Here is a 22,119-nt window from a genome sequence, read left to right as displayed (position 1 = left end):
AGAGCTCCACAGATGTGCATGGGGTAGCTCACACACATGTGCATATAACAGTTCACAAACAGATGTGCATGGAAGAACTCACAGATACAGATGTGTGTGGAGGAGCTCACACAGATATGCATGGAGGAACTCACACACAGATGTGCATGGAAGAGCTCACATACAGATACAGATGTGCATGGAAGAGCTCACACAGATGTGCATAGAAAACCTCACACACAGATGTGGGTGGAAGAACTTACATATAAGCTGTGCATGGAGGAACTCACACACAGATGCACCTGGAACAGTTCACACAAATGTGCATGGGGCAGATCACACACAGATGTACACCGAAGAGCTAACATAGATATACATGAACAGCTCACACACAGATATGCATAGAAAAACCTCACACATAAAAGTGTGTGGAGGAACTCACACACAGCTGGCTTGTACTTGACCCCATAATCACTTTTTAACAACCCACCATTTGTTTCCTCTTTAAACCCCAGAGGTCAATTTTTTTCTCACTCTTTTAAAACCCAAATTGCTTTGGGCTGCCCAGCCTGGTGCCTTTTTGGTTTTGCTTTCTCCTTGAATGCCCTCCAGGGTAGGCACTGTGTCCTGCTGACTACAGGGACCTGGCTTCTAACTAGCGATGTCTGTCCCTGTGCTTGCAGCAACCTGGGCCAAGGTCAGCGCTCCACAAGAAACATAGACTTTCCCAGACAAAGTCATGGCTTCATGTGCACTGTCATCCCAAATCTGTTGACATACTAAGCAGATGGGGCAGACTCCTAGTACTTCGGGGAGTCCCTAAAACAGGACCTAGGCACACCTATCTCAAAATGTGCCTAGCAAGGTGACCCACGGGGGACATCAGCATCTAACAAAGAACTGTGACTCTAAGAAGCATATTTTAAAACTTCTATGTCAGTGATAGAAATGTCTTGATGAAAGATGTATTTTAGCAGCATAGAAACAAAAATTGCATGCTCCTCCTTCTGGCCATCAAGCTTTGCGGTTTCCTTTCCTCATAAAGAGATTAATATGAAGCCTGAGAGACAAACTTACTGATCAACTGTTACCACATGTATACCAGAAGGTGAAACACAAGGGTGTTAAAGGTGAATTATAGCTCCTTAGATAATACATCACAATATATAATATATTTTATATTTATATTATGATATATATTGTAATATATACCATACATTATATTATAATGTAATATAATATCCATTGATCATATGAACATATAATAAATATGTTACATATTAATTATGCATATATTATAGGCCAGGCTATTAAAACTACCATAAATTGTAAACATTCTTTGCCATAAAATCAGTGCTCTAAATTTATAACTCTGTTTGCTATGGACAAACTAATAAGGAACTCTTCCTAAAATCAATAAATCACATTGGCCTACATACAAGTAAAGTGATCATGGGGAACTAATGTCAAAGTAGCCTTAAATAAACTGTTAATGAAATGTGATTGAGTCAAGCATTCCTCTTCGTTGTAGAAGTGTGTTTGCCAAGTCATTTTTTTTTTAAAATGCTTTCCATGATAACCAGTGTAAATCTTTTAAGTTATTATGCTTAAAAACAGACTATGTCTCTATTAGGGTAAATATCTTCTAATTTACTTAAGTGGTTTCTAACACTCTTCAACTAAGAATTCCAAGGCTGATTTTCTATTCAAAGATTGTTTATTCTGCCCGTGCTGTTTAGCTCAGGACAAGGAAACTACTGAGGTAAGGTAACTGAACTGTGTCTCTTAATAGAATATTTTTGTAGTTTTGCCTAGAGTGTTGACTTATTATTTTTATCTTCAGCAGGTTAGAAGCAATTTTCCACAGAGGGAATTTGATGCATAATGTGTCTAAACTGAACCAGACAACAGAGCAGTTGGCATCCTACGTAGGGCCATCCCTGTTCAAGTCTTCCAATGACTTCCTGGTCTCAGGAAGATTCAGCTAGGCAAACACTAGCAGTCACATTTCCCATCAGGCTCCAGACACTTAGCATGGAACAAACTCGGTGTTCTTTAAGTCATAAATTATCAAGATAAACATGAACTAACATTTAAAAATGATAATTTTTTAATAATAGCTAAATAATATTTATAATTTTAAAGTAAGGAGTTCTACATCATGCCTTTGCCAGCCTTTTGGATACACCGTGATTTGTTTCTGTTTGCAAAAGGGCCTGTGAGTGTAAGCTTAGCCATTCAAAAATAGCTTGGAAATCAACTCAATATCATTATAATTCTTTCCAATGAGATAACCTATATTTTCTATTTCCCTCGAATGTTTTAGTTTTTAAATGATTTTTTTTTCTGGTAAGTTATTTAGGGCTGTATTTGACAATGTAAAAACCGGCATGTAAGAAATCTGAATATAGCTGGGCGTGATGGCGCACGCCTTTAGTTCCAGCACTCAGGGGGGCAGAGGCAGGCAGAATTCTGGGTTCAAGTCCAGCCTAGTCTACAGGACAGCCAGGGCTATACAGAGAAACCCTGTCTCGAAAAACAAAAAACAAAAAACAAAAAACAAAAAACAAAAAAAAAAAGAAAAAAAAGAAAGAAATCTGAATATGAAAAATCATATATTTGTTAAAGATCAACTTTGATACAAAAAGTGCTGACAAGTTATTTTTTTGAGAACTAGTGCTTTATCATGCCTGGTCATTTTAACACAAAAAGTTAAATTTAATAATTTCACTTTGCATCAAAATTTCATTATGATTTTAAAACAAATGAGAGACTCAAAATGATTGCATGTATCAGTCTATACCAAAGACCGAGATTTAAAACATGTCGAATTGAATCAGAGAATAGAGCAGTTGGCATTTACATAGTATCATCCTTGTTCACGTGGGAAGCCTTCCTAGGAAGGCCTAGTCCCAGGGAAATACAGCGAGGCAAACATCAGTGTTCTATTTTCAATGTCTAGATTCTTTTATTTTTGTGATTCCAATGAAATTAAACCGTTGAATGCACTTCAGAAGTGCTAAGAAACCAATCATGGCCCCTGGCTTGGTCAGAGCACAGTGTCAAGATTTTTGACATGGCTCCCATTTGAAATAGATTCTTTCCTATTGGAGAATGAGAACGTATCTGAAATCCACAGCATCTCATCCAGCAGGACACGTTTGTTCACTATTTACACATATAAAGAGACAGTAGCATAGCTCTGCCACTTACTCACTGCAACCATTGTGAAAAAGTAACTCAGGTCACGTGAGGACATTTAGTTTGGCAGAAATTAAGGTTTTAAGCAGAAATCACGATGCCCAGTGAAATCTTCTTGAAGTTCTCATTGCACTTATAGCTTTTTTTTAAAAAAAAGGAAGTGAAAGGATTAAAGAATTCAAGTGCTATCTTATGCTTAGACAAGTATCATTCTAGTGCGTTTGCTAAACTTGTTTTAATCCAAACAAAACAAGGACAGTAAATTTTCAAGTACCACTAATGTTACAGATTATGTCTTCCTTCCTATTAAGCACATTTTTGAAAAAGAGAGAGAAGACAAAAAATTAAATAAAACAGAGACAATGAAAATACAAGATCAGAATAGCTCCATTAGCTGTAAAACTAAGGCATTGTGCTTTGCATGACATTCTTTTTTGTTTTGTTTTGTTTTTTTCGAGACAGGGTTTCTCTGTATAGCCCTGGCTGTCCTGGAACTCACTCTGTAGACCAGGCTGGCCTCGAACTCAGAAATCTGCCTGCCTCTGTCTCCTGAGTGCTGGGATTAAAGGCGTGTGCCACTACGCCCCGGCTTGCATGACATCCTTGTTTGTGATGAGCCTTTCCTCCTTAAATGGACTTAAGGTGACAAAGACATAGGAAAGCTTCCAGAATCAATCTGCCTTCACCTGCAGAGCCATTGATATGCGGATGGGTCCCATGATGATACATAACAAAAGGATAACCAAAAGGATGGTTTTCTGTTTGGTCAGTGTCTTAGTCAGGGCTTCTATTCCTGCACAAACATCATGACCAAGAAGCAAGATGGGGAGGAGAGGGTTTATTCAGTTTACATTTTCACACTGCTGTTCATCATTAAAGGAAGTCAGGACTGGAACTCTAGCAGGTCAGGAAGCAAGGGATGATGCAGAGGCCATGGAGGGATGTTTCTTACTGGCTTGTGTTTCCCTGGCTTGCTCTCTTATTTTGTTTATTTTTCATTTTATTATTATTATTATTATTATTATTATTATTATTATTATGTTTTTTTGAGACAGGGTTTCTCTGTGTAGCTCTCGCTGTGTCCTGGAACTCACTATGTAGACCAGGCTGGTCTCAAACTCAGAAATCTGCCTGCCTCTGCCTCCCAAATGCTGGGATTAAAGGCGTGCGCCACCACTGCCCAGCTCAGCTTGCTTTCTTATAGAAGTCAAGACTACCAGTCCAGGGATGGCACCACCTGCAATGGGCCCTCCCCCCTTGATCACTAATTGAGAAAATGCCCCACAGCTGGATTTCATGGAGGCATTTCCCCAACTGAAGCTCCTTTCTGTGTGATAACTTCAGCCTGTATCAAGTTGACCTACAAAACTAGCCAGTACTGTCAGAATATTACTTTTTAAAAGGAGTTACAAACACACGTTCTGCTTCTTCATATGGACACATCTATCGTATAAAATACGTGGCTGGATCCAAAAAATGCACTCGACTGCTCTCTAAGGTCTTCATATTAAGTAACTGTAAAGGAATGTGTCCAGAATCACAGAGCTGCAAAGCAATGATGCCATGCTTCTGGGGTTTCAACAGATCAATGGCCTGCAGCTTGGCACCATACACTGTCTGCAGAACAGGGGTGTGTGCTCAAACAATCTGAATTTAAACTCTGTATTCCATTGGCCAGAGATAAGATTAACCTACTCATCCGTAAAATCTAGAATAATGACCAACCGAGGCATGGTGGCACATGCCTACCATTGTAGGACACAGGAGGCTGAGGTAGGGGGTCTCAGGGTCAAGAACAAACCAGGCTACATAAAACTGCCACATTGAAGGAACTATCAGCAGTAACAGTGCTAATCTGGCAATGTTGTTGTGGGGATTAGATGATTCGGTCCAAGTAGAGAGCCAGCAGTATATCAGAGAACACACAGGGAAGGGCGGCAGCTGTTAAAGCTGGTTAATGAAAGACTGTCAAGAAGAATCCATTCTGCCGATGGACTGGGAAGTATTGCAGGGTGCTGGGATTTATTTGTTCACAAGCGAACTAAGTATGTAGGGTAGGGCACTAAGATGGAGAACCCTCTAACTATGGGCAGATTGAAGTGGTAAGCACATTGCTTCTATATGTGGTATTAGTTGGAAATTATTTTTATAGGTTCCAATATAAAATAATTAAAATCAACATCCCCAAGTTTTAAAAAAAGGTCATCACTTCCACTATAAGACTTAAAAACCACTAAAGGCAGACCTCATAGTAATTGTTTCTAGATATTGAGCCTCTTTAAACAATATCATCTGAAATAAAAACAAAATTAAAATACTGTTTGTAACAAAACGGCTAAGAAGGACGGAGGTCCTACGGATGAACCCTACCAAAGACTGCCTTCTGCTCTGTGAACAATATTCACTAAGAAAACTGGTATTCATAAAAGACACTGTTCACACCATAGAAATTTAATCCAACTCAATGAGAAAAATTGGTCCAAACTAGAGGCAGGTATGGTATAATATTATGGCTAAAATATTTACCTAACCCAACTTAAACATTTGGGATTTTCCTGAAATTTTATTCTGAAATGAATGCTTATTCAAACAAATCAAGTTTGATTTCTTGGTATGAAACTCTGTGGTCATAACCGCCAGTCATGCTCCATTTGTTTTTCTTTGTTTCTCAAGAAGGGATAAATGCTTTCAGTCATCACACAGAAGCCACCATTGCAACATAGGTGACATCTGAGATAGCAGTAAATAAACAAACCCAAGACCTGGCTATGCGGTTGCTGTCTCATACAGTTTCCATTTGGATTACTTCTTTGTCCTGATGATTTTTTTTTTTTTTTTTTGTGGTGTAAAGAAAACAGAATGTTTCGGGTCATGTGTAGGGGAATATATTAAAATAAAAAATTCTGGTGACATCTGCCTTCATTATTAAGAAAGAAATTCAAGCTTCAATTAGGGCTCTAATTCAAGTTTATAAAGTGGATGTGTGTCCAGAATTATGCTTGAAAAGCTATCTTGAAGAGAGAGCCCAGTTAACTGGAAGATGAGCCACACACATCCATATTTCAACGTTTGATCTTATGAGTATGGATCTCAGATTAAGGCAAGTATCTGAAAGTCTCTAACCCATTAGTAAGCATTGGGATAGCACTTCCAAGACAAAATGGGGATTTTAATATTTTCTTCCTTTCGTCACGATCATGTTTATTTGAAAAGCTGCATAAAGCTACATAGTTCTGTAAGCCTTATTGATGGTAGTCCCATGTCATTAAAACTATATAGAACTACAGACAGTAGCTTACTAATAGCAGCCCTCATGACACTAAAACTTATAGTTCTATTTGGGAATTGGGCCCAGGAACTGGGGCAGCCAAAAATACGGCTAGGTGACATTAAGAGACCACAGCAGAATTTGAATGGCAGCCAATCATCTTTTTAAAATCTTTAACTCAAATAAAGCTCTGATTTTTGTCATGAAATGTCAAAATAAATGAATACAGAGAGCCAGAAAAAGAATGTTTTTTGATAGACGGGGCATAATAAATAGAAGAAATGTCGTTAGAATTAGAACAAGATTTTGCTTTGGAAACATGGGGGTAAAGAAAGAGTGGAGTAGTTCTTAAAATAGAGGGCATCTAAATGGGGTTGGTATTTGCAGAAAGTACCTGCATAATAACTGGCTGAGCTGTTCTGAGAACACAGTTAGAATGAGACCTCAAATATAGCTGTCTCTTGCGAGACGATGCCGGGGCCTAGCAAACACAGGAGTGGATGTTCACAGTCAGCTATTGGATGTATCACAGGGCTCCCAATGGAGAAGCTAGAGAAAGTACCCAAGGAGCTAAAGGGATCTGCAACCCTATTGTNGGAACAACATGATGTACTAACCAGAACCCCGGAGCTCTTGTCTCTAGCTGCATATGTATCGAAAGATGGCCTAGTCGGCCATCATTGGAAAGAGAGGCCCATTGGACTTGCAAACTTTATATGTCCCAATATAGGGGAATGCCAGGGCCAAAAGAATGGGAATGGGTGGGTAGGGAAGTGGGGGGCGCTATGGGGGACTTTTGGGATAGCATTGGAAATGTAACTGAGGAAAATATGTAATAAAAATATTAAAAATAAAAAAAAATAAAGTCTATTTTGTCAGACACACACACACACACAAAAAGAATGAGACCTCGAGTTAAAGAGAACAGATCCTGAGATTTCCGTGGTGATTTCTCAATGCCATGACCCTGCTGCTCCCTGCCTTGTGCCTACCTGTGCTAGGCACGTGGGTATTCAGTTGTTAATGCCTCTGTGAAACACGGAAGTGGAGAAGCCCCCAATCACTAAACCTTTTCAATCCAGTGCCTTCCTCCTTAAGATCCACAATTTACATTGAAGGCTATGGATTCTATCTACAAATGTTATTCACATAGTCTCTGGTGTAATATGCTGAGAAAATATACTACATTAATTATATAAAATCTATATATTTTTTTAAAAATGTGTATATCAAAACCCAACACAGATAAAATGTATAGATTTTTATATGATTCACAAAGGAGATAACATTAATATTTTCTTTTTGCTGTTTTTGGCTACACACACATTTCTAGATGAGCCACTAATTGCAGAGAATATTTCCAAATGCATCCTGATACACGTTAAAGTGATATTATATCATAACCTTATGAAAATTTCAGGTTCTTGCACATACCAGCACCGTCTGTTTTGATCCTGTTTGATGGTATGCTGGGTTCTCCCGTCCCTAAAGTATTGGTTGCCACCACTCGAAATTCATACTCCATCCAAGGGATCAAATCCACTGCTTTTGCTGACTCCATATTTCCTTCAATGATTGGGGGATCTAAATAAAATTAACACAAAGTAGAGATTAGTTGTTGACTAAACCTGTGCATTTTCACTCTCTTAGAGAATTGGCACATGTATTCTGGGTTGACATTAAAACGAAAATCTAGCAGTGACAAATGCTGACATGAAGAGAGTGAGAGATCATTGATAACAAACTAGAAAGATTGACATGTGTGTGTGCGCGTGAGGATGTGCCCTGGATCTACCTGTCTAGAAAGCCTGCTGTGTCCTCTTGCCTTCTTGCTCTCCCTCTGTTCTCTCGCCCCTTTCCCCCCTCCCCATTTCCCTTCCCCCTCTCTCAATGTGTTCATGGCTGGCCTCTATTCCTCTACTCTCTTTCTCTGCCTTTCTCTGTCTCTACTATCCTCTTAACTCCCCTCCCCATGCCCTGAATAAACTCTATTCTATATTAAAACAAAACAAAACAAAACAAAACAAAACAGAAAAGAAAAGAAAGCCTGTTTTGGGGGCTAGAACTCTGCACTTCTGCAAAGCCCCCATATCTACCCTTGCTGCTAATCCATGGGCTACACTTTTTCTAGCAAAAAGCCATTTTCTTGGAGCAGAAGCTAGGATGATTTCCTAAGGCAAATATTGGGTGAACTAGTATAGTCCATAGCCAACAAATGATTTTCTGCTCAAATTAAAAATAACACCGAATAATACTGTTTTTAGCCTTTATAAACTTGCATCATCTGGAGCTAGGCTTATATGTGCTATAAGTTTCCAGCAGTCAGCCTACTCACGACAGATAATAAATTATCCTTAAGATATGATCTTAGCTTGCCTATTTAATTGAGATATGATAAAAGTACACGACCAAGAGAGGTCCATATCTTAGTTTAAGCTTGTTTCAAACATTTCTATATGTTTTTTAATGATTACCCTACACACACACATGCATGTGCATACTTGCATAGCAGTTGGAGAGTTTGTTTCTTTAGGCTTGCCTGTGACTCATTATGTTAATATTTGGGGAACCGTCATCTGCTTATGCAGATCATAAATGGCCAGCCTTTAGGGAGGTACTGTGTGGTGTCTGCTTTCACCTTACCTGACTTACACATCTTAAGGCTGGCTGGCTCTGGCCTTACCTTGCCTACATCTTTCCCTTTATACATGACGTTTGTCAGTTGTCCCATTGTCTTGTCACAGCTTTGTTGAAAAGACTGAACATATGGTTTTTGACTTTCTGATTTAAACATTTAAAGCGTTGGCTTCCTTGCCTCTCTATTTTGATTCCATCTCTTTTTCTCCTGTCTTCACTAGCATTCCCTCGCATAGAATCTGCAGATATGCTTCGGTTCACATGCATAGGGGCTTCACTTTAGATAAGGGAAAGATGATGGCAAGTAAAGGTGAGAACCGATAAAAGATCTTCATCAAGTAAAGGGGAGAACAGCTGGTTGTTATGACTCTGAGCAGGATGGCACCTTGTTTTTTGCCAGTCTTTTCTTTGACTTTGAGCTGCCTGTAACCAGAAGGCTGAACCGTGGTTTTGCTAAGATAGCTAAGAATATGCCTATGTCTAAATCCAGAACCTGTGTGTTACTTAGTATGGAGAAAGGGTCTTGGGAGAGAATTTTTAAAAGGGGTTGAAATTAAGTTGGAGATTTTTTATAAGGCAATTTGTGGGACCCCTGAGGTCAATAAGAAGTTCTTTGTAAGAGCCATAGAGGAGAGACCTCACAGAGAGAAGGAGACAATGTGGCCACAGGGGCAGAGAGGAAAGTGTTACAGCCTTAGGCAATGAACATGGCAGATGTTTCCTGTTCTTACAGGAAACTGGAAGAGGGTTGGGAAGCTAGCTCATTTGAGGAAGTGCTGGCTGAATATGCATGGGGACCTGGATGAAGTCTCCAGAACCCACATAAAGATACTGTGTACGGAGCTCAAGGGATGGCTCAGCAGTTGTTATAAGCCCCCTTTGCTCTTCCAGAGCACTTGGGTTTGGTTCACAACACCCACAAGGTGGCTCACAACCATTTCTAACTCCTGATGCTGTTTCTGACCCCCATGGCAGCAGGCACACATGTGGTACACTTACTTATGTACATGGAGCCAAAGCACTCATAGAGATGAAAAGGAAACCCAAAAGCAGAGGAAGAAACAAGGAGGCTGGGCATGTCGGAGGGTGCTGAGCATTGTAGCATTCGGGAAGCAGCTTGGATGATCCCTGAGGACTGCTGGCCGGCTACCCTAGACTAGGTGGGTGAAGGATTTAAAACACAAGGTAGACTGCCCATAAGGATCACCACTTGAAATTGACCTCACCCTTTTGAATTTCAATCTAAAAAAAAATCTACCGTTTGAATTACTAATTAATTTATTTAAAACCCATAAAACAATGTTTATATATTATATATAATATATTTATAATATTTATAATTCATACTTAGTAAAATGTAAAATAATGCTAACTGCCTTCTAAAACATACTCTTACACCTCCGTAACTATTGATAAGCATTGCTCTCACCATGAATCAAAGGAGTTTCCTTTTGCAGAAAATGGAGACTATTAAAAAAAAAAAAAGCACAGTTGGTCATAATTCAGAGAACTGTTGATTACAAGGAACCGAGCCCCTGTAATACATCTACAACAAAAGCCAGGGAATATCAAGGAAGAATGTGTAGAGAGATTTTTAAGAGCCAGAGGACCAGTTTGCTACCTGTAAGTTTGTGTCTCCTAGAAATGACTGGGGAACTTCACCCATGCTACCTCAGCATAGCTAAACAATGACAGTACCAACAGACATACTTATGTGGAAAGGCCAAGTCTCAAGGGTCCCTCCCTCCCTAGGCAAAGAGCTACATGCAACCATGGAGAGCCTCCTAACTGGCTATCCAATATAAATGCTCAGCCGTGAAATCATGTGCAACACTACACAAACCTAGCAGATTGTATGTATATGTGTGTATGAAATGATACTAATGAAAGTAAAAGAGACCGTCGATTTAAGCAAATGAGGTGGTCATATGGAAGGGATTGCGAAAAGGGACCTAGGAAAACTTGGAGGGAGAAAAAAGTTTAATTAGAAGAAAAACAAAACAACAACAACAACAACAAAAAAAAAACACGTGGAAACATGAACAGATTAAATTGACACATAAACTCACCTGTCTTTGCATCCTTCCAGTCATCTGAGAGAATCGTCTTAGTCTGGATAGTGTATTTAGAGATAGGGCTGTGATTGTCGGAACCACGGCTCCAAGTCAGGGCCACAGAGGTAGCTCTGATGTCTTCTATTCTCAGGCCTCCTGGAGGACCTGGGGGGCCTGGGATGAAAGTGTGAGTAATAAATCAGTGGGTCTTTCAGTTGGTGAATTAAACATACATGAAAAGACAGCGATGCCAAACAATGTCTTCTGTAGGTGTGCTTCTCTCAAAGGGAGGCAATAAGAAGTGATGGCATAGGCATAGCCTGTGTTTGTTCTTACTTAGTTCCTTTGCTTAACTCGTAAGGAAGGCTATACATGCTGCCATTAAAAAGAACAGGGGGCCAGCAAGATGGCTTATCAAGTAAAGGCATTTGCCTTTAAGCCTGAGGGCCTGAATTCAATCTCCAGGGCCCACAAGACTGAAAGAGAGAACTGACAGAAGTTGTCCTCTGCCCCCAGATGCAGGGAATTGTCCTCTGACCTTCAGATGCATGCTCCTTTTCCCAAATAAATAAATAAGCAAATAAATAAACATGCAAGTAAACAAGCAAATAAATAAACAAAAAAGCAACTAAATAATTTTTAAAATATATAAATAAAAAACCAGCACCTGACTCTCGACACAGGTGAAGTTATTTGACATACAAAAAAAATGCACATTTCTTCAACAAAACCAATGCATTATTATAGTGTGTTGAGCTCTAATGAATGCCTACTGGAGGCATGAAGGACACACTCAATTCAGATATGAGAATATTTGGTCCAGTGTTCCATTCTCTTTCTCAAGATGGAATGAATACCCCTTTAAAACCTACATGCTGTAACATTAACCAGAATGATCCTGTGTGCAGTCTATTGTACTTGGATTTCTAAGGATTATTTTACATCCTATTTTGGGGAGCAAGTGTCATGTTAGTTATAGTAATAAAAACAAATTACATTAAATGAGATATCTGTTCTTATATGAAATATTGGAGGTAACTCTACGTTAACATGCTCTGAATATACCATATTAGAGGTCGACAAGACTTAGGACTCAAGACCTGTGGCTGCAGAACATACACAGGATCCCACAGGCACAGCATTCCATGAAAACCATGTGACCTATTTATGCTCCAAAGTGACGATTCCATGAAGAAATGGATACACTTCCACATTTCTGACTTGAAAACATTGAAATAGACCAGTAACGCGATACAGAGAGGAAAAGCTGGCCAATGCCAGCAAGTGGGATTCAGGATTCTATTTCAGGTCATGAGCTTTTTCCTTCTTAAAAATGAGGTATTTTAAGTAATAAAATAGCAGCCATTACTTGCTGTTAAAATCATTTTAGTTAAGAGATATCTAGCTCAGATTTTCAGAAAATGTCTCCACATAACTCTCTCTGTACCACAAAGTGTCTTTAACTGAATTGTGCCTATCAAATACAGCAATCATCTCTTTGGTTAAATCACATTTTTTTTTTAAATAGTGTCTTGTGCTAAAGCACACATCCATCTTTATCTTTCGGCTAATACCTTCTTCCTTCTGTTCTACCAAGTGAGCATGGAGCCTTGGTGGCTTTTCCTGCACCTGGTTTTACAGAGAATGTGTGACATCTCATGGCTTTGCCAGTCTCAAGGGAGAAAGTATTTTTGGGTCAATAAACACAAGACACACCCTGTTGCTGGCAGTAAATTTTATTCCTTAGAATGATACATATGAATACAATAAAGAGCAGATAGGCTCTTAAAATTCATCATCTACGAGTGTGCTTTCATTAAATGGTAAACAATCAAATGCAGATATGTACAGAATATAGAGCACATTTCCCATTCGAAGAGAACATACCACATTTTTTTTTTTTTACATGTAAAAATCAGATCGAAGCACAGGGCAGCTTGTTAATCAGATGTTTACAGGGTCATCTCAAGTCAGGTACCGAGCATAGTGTTGCAGAGAATTAACACAGAAAAGAAAGGTGAAGGGGGAGAGGAGCGATTTTTAAAAGGAAGACAGGCTTCTATGATGCATTTCATCTTGGTTGAGCACTGCGGTATGGCAATGTTACATGGAATTTAAGATGAAACTCTCAAGGTTAGCTTTTACCTGCTCAGGTGAGCCTCATTTCCCTACTGTTTTTCTCCGAGTTTCTTGGAGTTTCAGGGAAGAAACATTGTACACAAATCGGATGAAGTTGTTTGCATTAGCTCATTTGCTGGCAACACTGTGGGCATGATTGTTTCATTGAGCTGTTTCATGACTGAAAGACAACATTATTGAGCAAATACATAATTGCTGTTTGTCACATTGCTCTCTCATGTGTGCATGGCTTGTGAGGTTTGTCTGTTGTTGATGATATGAAAGAACTGATCACAGTGGAAGCTTAGATAGTCACTGATAATGTACTCTTCATAAACACACTTCATAACCGCAAGAAATAATTTATTAGCAGGAGGTGCAACTGAGGGAGCAGATGGAAGGGGTGGCCAGCACCCTGAAGCCCTTATGAGATACTGTTTCCTTGTAATACTTTGTCTAATAGAAAATGGAATTTTCTGCCTCATAATCTCTTATTCTTCAGGTTGAGAGCCTCAGCTTTTAAGGGCTGTGCCATCTCTCTAGCTCTGTTATTCCTTATATTTGTCTCCTAGATAAAAATTTCATCCAGAGGAGGGAACATCATAATATTAAAAAGTTGAAAGTTGACAGTTAAAATTAGGCATGCCTTTAAAATTCACACCCCAATTTAACTTAGGGTTTTAAAATCACAGGGCTCTTGTCTGCAAGATAGGGGTAATGTGAGTTCATCATTAGATTGTCATGTTGTGAAGGTAATGACAACTCTAAAGAATTCTGTTCCAGGCAGGCCTGGTCCTCAGAACCCTTAGAAAACATCTGCTGTCATTATCCCTGAAAAGGGCTTTCTAGGAGTCAAAGCTCCTGGAAGCAGTAATTACTCTAACAAGAGATGCTCAATTATCATCTTAAAGCAGTAGGGACCTCAGCAAAGAAAGTGTTTTCTTTGGCACTTGATAGAAGTCAGGGGAAAGCTACTGACTCCCATGAAGTTCTTGATGGCCTGAGCTGACCCCAGGCCAGGCCTGCTGCCATTTTCTCACAGGAGGATGTGAGAAAGTGGAGGCTGATGTTACTTGTTTAGTTTTTAGTCCAGACTGACAGCGCTGTGGTAGAAAATGAGACAAAGAAGCACAAAACACACAGAGTAAGAGCCAACTCTCCTGACTCTCCTGACTCTTGTCAATGGATGCTGGGGAGGCTCAGAGGTGTATGTGAGGGTACAGACTGCACATAACAGTCATCTTAAGGCATCTCTCCTTTCTTTTCTTCTCCCTTTTCTTCCTATTCACCACTGTATACTCTCAATAATTCCTTATGGGAAGAACTGACACCAGAAATAATACAAGCCATTGGGGGGGTGTATTACACATTAGAAGAATGTTACCATATATTTAGCAATTTTTAAAGGCATTCTCAACCAGACAGTAATGTTCCCTTTGTGCAAATTTTCATCTCAAAGTTACATTATCATGAAACATAAGAAATTCATCCTCTGGAAGGGGCCTTGGAATTGAATGATTGTATCCTTCACTTTGTTTGTTTGTTTTTATTCTCTCTCTCTCTTAATTATTAAAGATGTAGTGTGGCTTTCCCCCCAGGCTCATGGACAATCCCAGAAGAGGGTATAGTAATATTTTAAGAGCCAGAGGTCTGGGAAGACCAGGGCAAAAGAGTCATAGCTTGCACTCATGAGCTTACAACAGCTTTGGTTCCTGCACAGAACCAGCACAGGGTCAAACCAGTCTATATTTCAACATTGAGGTGGGAGGGGCTCATGATTTCCACCCTTGGCTGGGAAGCTATTGAAACACGATTGTTCCTGGGGGGGTGGGGGGGGTGGGACAGAGTCAATTTTCTGCAAAGGTGTAGCACCTGGTAGGTCAGCCATGCTCCACATCATGTATATGTGCTGAACACATTAAAAGAGGGGCTGAAGTTGGGAGGAGGAGTTGGGAGGGAGAATCTTGAAGGAGTTAGGGGGAAGAATGGTGATGAATATGACAAAGGAACATGGAAGCCATTTGAGAAATTCTCAAAGAATTAATACAAATTATTATATGAGAGGAAAAGGGCTTAAGATAGGTGATACACACACACACACACACACGTGTGTGTGTGTGTGTGTGTGTATATATATATATATATATATATATATATATATATATCAGTGACTAGCTCTATCTAGCAAAATGAAGTTATTAGTTTTTTCTTACCACTATTAAAGACTTAAAGACTTTGGAAACAGGAGAAAAAGACTCAATGGGAGGGAGGGAGGGAGGGAGGAAGGAAGGAAGGAAGGAAGGAAGGAAGGAAGGAAGGAAGGAAAACAGAAAGAAAGATGAAGGACAGATTAAAGTGGATGAAAGCAGGTTTATAGCCCACCATTCTCCCCTTTCAACCACATCACAGCCCTGCCTGGGCCTTCTGCACTGCATTTTTTTTTTTGAGTTTATATGTCACATCTTTCCAGATGATGCCAGGAGAACATTGTGATGAGGCCCCTGATGTAGTACCAGAAAAATGCCTGCTGGTACCTGACAATGTGTTAGGACAATGGCTTCCATGTCATGCTACAAAATCAAATCAGTGCAGTATGCTGTCTCAGCTTGGACACTAGCAAAGATGGCCACAACTAGCAAATCTTTTTTGACATTGATTAAAAAAAAATACATGAACTTCTACTACCTTTAGAGATGAGACTGAGGCAAGAGGAATTTAATGAAGCTAAGACTCCTTTCTTGCTTAAGCATGAACGTTCACTCTTTCCTATCACGTGCTTTCTTTCTGAATTTTCATTCTTTATTTTCTTATCTGGTCTTTGGGGGTTTCACCTCAGATATAGATCATATTTCACCTCAGATATAGATCATATTTCACCTCAGATACAGATCATTATTTCACCTCAGATAAAGATCATATTTCACCTCAGATATAGATCATTATTTCAAATGCCCACAGTGTTGACTCACATGTGTTTCCATGGTGATGTTTACAGACACTAAAAAAACAAAACCTCAAAATAATCTTAAATATTTATCAAACTAGAAACTAATGCTTGTAGTTCTTTATGCCAACCACAACTAGACGATGTAAAAGGTGCGCAGAAGTAGGTCAGAGGTCTTTGTCCTTTGAAAGCCATTTATAAAGTTGCCATCCATGTATAATTATCTGAGAGTAATATACATATCCCTGAAATGGCTCCTGAGAGTTTTTCCAACCACAGTTACTGAGGCCACTAAATGAAAGGACTAAATAACATGCCATTGCTAAACGAAAAACTGTCTAAGAAGGGAAACGTTACTTCTTGCAAAGAAATAAGAATTTTAAATATGCATCTCTCAAATAAAGAAAGCAGAAGGAATTCAAGCAGCCCTGGGAAGAATTGCACATTTAGGGTCACTTCAGCCTGGTCTCAATACAAGCCTCAACTTTTCTCCTGAAGGAGAAGTCCACAAAAGATTGAGGCAGGAGTCAATAAAATTGAGCACACTGTTGAAGACTCAGCCATCTTCTTGCATATCTTGCTACAACAACTGTCCAAGTTTACTTTCCAAACCCACACTTTGCCCCCAGACTCTCGAAGGTCATGGTGTTTAGCTGATTGCTACCGCTTTTCAAGTGTCCCTCCAAAGTATGAAAAGCAGTGTGGTAAGCAAGTCTGTGTGTACCAGTGTAGAACAGCCTCACCCAGCTTTCTTTCCAATGAAAATGTCTGGTGAATCAGACAGCAACACTTTTTTTTATACCTGCTTTAATAAATTAAACAGTCTACGTACCAGCAGCATGCCTGTTTTATATGACAACAAGTTCTTCTTAGCTTTTGCAGATAAGGAACTAATCTCAAAGAAAAACAGGGCAGGAAACATGGAGCTGGTTTAAGATGCCCTAGGTTAGTTTGCTAGGCGTTGCTTTCAGGTGTTAGTGAAGCTATGCCAGGATTGTAAAACCCCTCAGCTCAAAGCATGTTAACAAGTCTCGAACATCCTCTAAGAACTAGGATGGCGAATGGAATTGCAGAAGCTACAAGGTTGAGTTAAATTAGTCAAATCTAGCATCCCATTTTTTGGGAGGGAGGGGCTTTCACACAAAGGGTGAGGGTCCCGATCACCAGGTTGGAGGCAGGCTGGCACAGACGGGGAGAAAGGGGTCCACCATGTTTTTCTCTCCATCTTTTCTTTTTTTACCTGCAAGAGGAAAGATTAATGCTGAAGGGAGTGTCCAGATGCCCAGTTGCTTTGGGACAGGCCAATTTTCTCTGACAGATGAAATCAAGACAAAAGAGCTACCTACTTACAAAAGATGTTTGCCCAAAGGAGAGAAGCTGATGCAACTGGAATTGGTCCAGTGGCCCTCTGTTCCTCTTAAGCACTAACTGACATTCTTAAGCACAAGGATGGTAACTAGAACTCCTTGAACCAAGGCAGAACTTACACCCTAAACCAAAAGAAAGGTGACAGAAGGAAAGGGGCAGGGGCAGAGAAAAGAAAGTGGGAGCTCCTGGATTCTAAATTTCATTCTGTCCAAGTGTACTTATTAACGGCTGCGTGCTGGAGGCTTATAACTTCAAAGGAGATAATGATGATATATTTTAGATTTAACATATAATAAAAAGTATTCCTAAAGATTTATATATTTCCTTTTGTAAATTTAAGCACCCAATGCTCACCAACTGGGCAGGCCCAGGACTTATGTTCTCCCTGGGAGGAGTAAACATCCAATGACTGTTTGCTGATGCTGGAGGCCTGAGCCTTCCCATCACCGAATACCAAACTTTTAAATAATTGTATATGTATATTAATGGATCTTTATATTTAATGTAGAATTATAATTCTATGTAAGGTTTGGGCAGTTGGTATTATTGCAGAGTCACTTCTCTGTGATTTGAAGTGAGAAATGTGGACAAAGAGGCTTGGAGCCAGTCACATAGGGTGTGTCCTCCACACTGAGGCGCCTTTGGGTTCTTGTAGGCATCAGAGCAACCTAACTATTCCCATCAATAACTGACACTGAGCCTGGAGAAAGTCTTGAAAGGCAGATAAAGCTTTCTTCTCTTGAGCTGCTAGGAATGGTGGGAGCTGCCACTCAGCGGCATGCTCTTCGAGGTTATGAAACCTAAACTCCCATATCCACAGAGGACACCTGCCCTCTGGTTGGCCAGAAACTGATTAATTATTATTACTGATAATCGAGGGAATGCAGAAGAAGTATATATCCTTTATTTTTTTGTTATACTCAATCTGTAAAATTCTACATATTTGTGGGCCACAATACAATATACCATATATATATATATATATATATATATATATATATATATATATATACTATATGGTGCTCACAAGAAAGTAAGCGTGTATACCACTACACGTTTACACCTTCTTTATGGAGGGAACACTTGAAATCTTTCTAACTTTCAAAATATACACCTGGCATATGAGTCGTTGCTGTATTTTTGCTCTCAAAATTGTAACAACAGAACAAGCAGCTGAGCACTATTCTCCTGTCAACTTTAACAGGACACCTGTTGCTCCCCCATCCCTTCCCATTCCACACTCTTCATCCTCTAGGAAGACTGTGTCTGGTGCATTTCTCCTAACCTTCGTACCATGCTCACATAGTGAATACATACTTTTTTAAAAAAAATTAACACTACTTCTTAAAACTAGGTAGATTTTCTAAAAATCTCGTTGGATTTAAAGTTCTCCTGTAATGTGGTTATTCTTGTGTGAATTCCAATGACTTTTGGAGTGCTAGGTTGGTCCTCCAGGAACACTAAGATGGTGCTCCATGGTTACTCTCAAGTGAAGTCCAATGCCCTTTGAAACACAAGGATGATGCTCCAGGAACACTAGGATGGTGCTCCATGGCTACTCTCATGTGAATTCCAATGCCCTTTGAAACATGTGGATGGTGCTCCAGGAGTAACCTGAGAAATGTTCACCAATGTCCACTCCTGTCTGTAGGTTGTCCTGGGCCACAGTGTGACTACTGCTGACAGAGAGCACCAGGCAGTTAGCAACTGAGGTGATTTATTTCTTGGGAAACAGAAACTTGGGATTTATGCTCAAATGACCTGTGAGAATTCAATGTACAGTAAATCTCATAATGAAAAAGCATGGAGACAGGGAGGAGTCTGAGAACTATGTCTCACTGTTCTGTTCTAACAGGAAGCCCCAACCAAAAGTAAACTTGGCATTGGTGGGACCCATGTGTCACTTTGAGAGAGAAAGGAGGGCGTCAGCTGTAAAAAGGATGATTTGTAGACACCCAGAGAACTTCAAGAATCTGTTGTCAAGCCTGTTAAAATCCTTCTTCTCCTGAGAGTAGATTCACTTTATCCCAGTAATAGTTATAAGGGTTACAGGACCCAAGACGTTAAGCCTACCACTTTAGCTCTCCACACTGGTAAGCAGGTAAAAACCTTGTCCAAGTTTCCTCCCTGTCCTTGTGCAACGGGACATATGCTTATTTTCCAAGGGGCAGGGGCAGAAAGGAGGGTAGGAGGCTGGTGGCAGGTGGAAGCCAGCATGCAGATGGCATCCTCAGGACAGAAATGCATTTTTTATTGAGAGTGACTAAGACTACAAGTAAGGAAACGGCTTTGCTTGAAAGGGATTTTATGTCACCGAGACATTCCATGGATAGTTTTCAATAATAAGGCTGATTTTTTTGTTCAAGAAAATGAATGAAAGAGAGGTGATGTTAATGAAATTATCATTTTAAATAATGCAATGCTATCTTATTTATCTTAACTTGAGATTATTAATAATTCATGTTAATAACTTGGGAGAATATGTTTATACAAAGAATGTGTCGTAACATTGATAGAGCTATCTGATAGGACAACCTGTCTGGTTGGTTCATTTGGGAACGTTAATAGAAAGGTGAATTCAGTAGTTGAATTTGGAACATCAACATCCATCAGCTTCTAGTGTTATTATAATGTGATAGTTAAGTTCTTTTAAAACTTCTTTTGCCAATGAAATAAGATTAATTTTCCCAGCAATACCCATCACAGAGTGAGAAATTTATAGGAAATCCCCATAGATTTATTTGTACATTGTAATTTAAATGATTCTCTCTCTCTCTCTCTCTCTCTCTCTCTCTCTCTCTCTCTCTCGTGTGTGTGTGTGTGTGTGTGTGTGTGTGTGTGTGTTCAATATGTATGTGGAGTAGAGAGGAACTTATTGTTGCTATTGTTGTTAAGGGCTATCATTGGTTGGCCTGGAACTCATAAACTAGGGTGTGCAGGCTGACCAGTGAACCCTGGGGATCCACTCTGAGATTCTGCACCATTGAGATAACAAATATAACTCACCAGCCCTGGATCTTTAAAACGTAGGGTTTTGAGATTGAACTGAGATTCTCTTTTTTTTTTTTAATTTTAAGACAAAAACATTTATAAATGGAATATTAGCATTTCCATATCAATCCAACAAATCCACTGATTTCCATGAGAATGAATTATAATTAATTACTGTTAATATTTAAAATATGATTATTTAAACTATTTAAAGTATTTTTTATTAGATGTTTTCTTCATTTACATTTCAAATGCTATCCCCTTTCCTAATTTCCTCTCCGAAAATCCCCTATACCCTCCCCTCTCCCCCTGCTCCCCAACTCACCCACTCCCACTTCCTGGCCCTGGCATTCCCCTATACTGGGGCATAGAATCTTCACAAGACCAAGGGCCTCTTCTCCCATTGATGGCCGACTAGGCCATCCTCTGCTACATATGCAGCTAGAGACATGAGCTCTGAGGGTACTGGTTAGCTCAGATTGTTTTCCAATGCCATATCAACTGAGCTTTCTCCCTCCTGTACTATAAATGCTTATGTTTAAATTACTTTTTAAAAATTACAAATATGGTGCATGTCTGTGAATGGTTTTATGTGTGATGCTGTTGCCCAAGGAGGACAGATATGTCAGACCTTCTTTAACAGGTGTTCTAAGATGTTAATACCCAGTTAACATCAATCCTGGGGATCAAACTCAGGTCTTCTGCAAGAACAGTGTGCCCTCTTATCTGCAGACACATCTTTCCAGCCTCATGACTTTAAACTGTATGCATTATGTGTTTCAAACAACACAAAACAAAACACACACACACACACACACACACACACTACAGGAAAACACAGCCCACTGAAAGCTGACCTGTTTCTCAAAGACAGAAATGGAAGGTAAGCTATTTTCATTGTTACACTAAGAAATACAATTTTATATCATTAATGCATTTTAAATCACATTTTAGAAAAGTTATCTTTCCTTGAGTTTTTGAAAATATATAAAATAGAACTATAAGCTCTACTTTTAAATAAGCAGGCATTTTCTACATCCCATATTTATTCTGGCCAGATTTGTACTCATGTCAAAATTTAGTGTTAGTAGGAACTGCTGTGGAGAGCAGCTAGTCTGAGTAGCATTTCCTTGTCCTGAATTAGTCAATGTTAAAAAAAGGGAAATGCTTAATTTCTAAGCCAGCTTCACTATTAATAACTAGTGTAGCTGTGGTTTAGTGTGAAACTGGGTCCAAACACTTCAGAATGGCGCCGAGTTGGTCTTCCTTCCAGCCAGTGTGGGCAGCAAGGACCATTTTGCTGTCTCAGTCCTGTAAGACTAGTGAGACAGAACCTTCATTCTGTCTCTGTGGCAAGATTTCCTTGGCCAAAGCAAGCGGAAAGCTTAGGCTGCCATCCAAGTATCCGAGGTGAATGTGCAGTTTCCTGCCCCAAATACTTGCGAAGCTACCTCTTTGGTTTTGCTCTGGGTATCTAGACACTGACCCTTTTGCCATTACATGTTTAGGTCTTTACCCATTCTCTCTCTCTCTCTCTCTCTCTCTCTCTCTCTCTCTCT

The 22,119-nt window shown here is 39.6% G+C and overlaps 1 protein-coding gene across 4 annotated transcripts in view; it reads right to left on the bottom strand.

Moving 5' to 3' along the window:
• Cntn1 (contactin 1) overlaps positions 1-22,119 on the bottom strand; it is a 293,714-nt gene that overhangs the window by 40,218 nt on the left and 231,377 nt on the right. For all 4 annotated transcript variants that reach the window (XM_029469977.1, XM_021183311.2, XM_029469976.1 and 1 more), the window contains 2 exons: positions 11,155-11,313; positions 7,883-8,032 (listed from right to left, as the gene is read on the bottom strand). In XM_029469977.1, coding sequence (XP_029325837.1) covers positions 7,883-8,032; positions 11,155-11,313 — 309 coding nt within the window. The remainder of the gene's footprint in view (positions 1-7,882; positions 8,033-11,154; positions 11,314-22,119) is intronic.

The sequence above is a fragment of the Mus caroli genome, chromosome 15, assembly GCF_900094665.2.
Source record: "Mus caroli chromosome 15, CAROLI_EIJ_v1.1, whole genome shotgun sequence".
NCBI lineage: Eukaryota > Metazoa > Chordata > Mammalia > Rodentia > Muridae > Mus > Mus caroli.
This window is presented reverse-complemented; position numbering and strand designations above follow the sequence as displayed.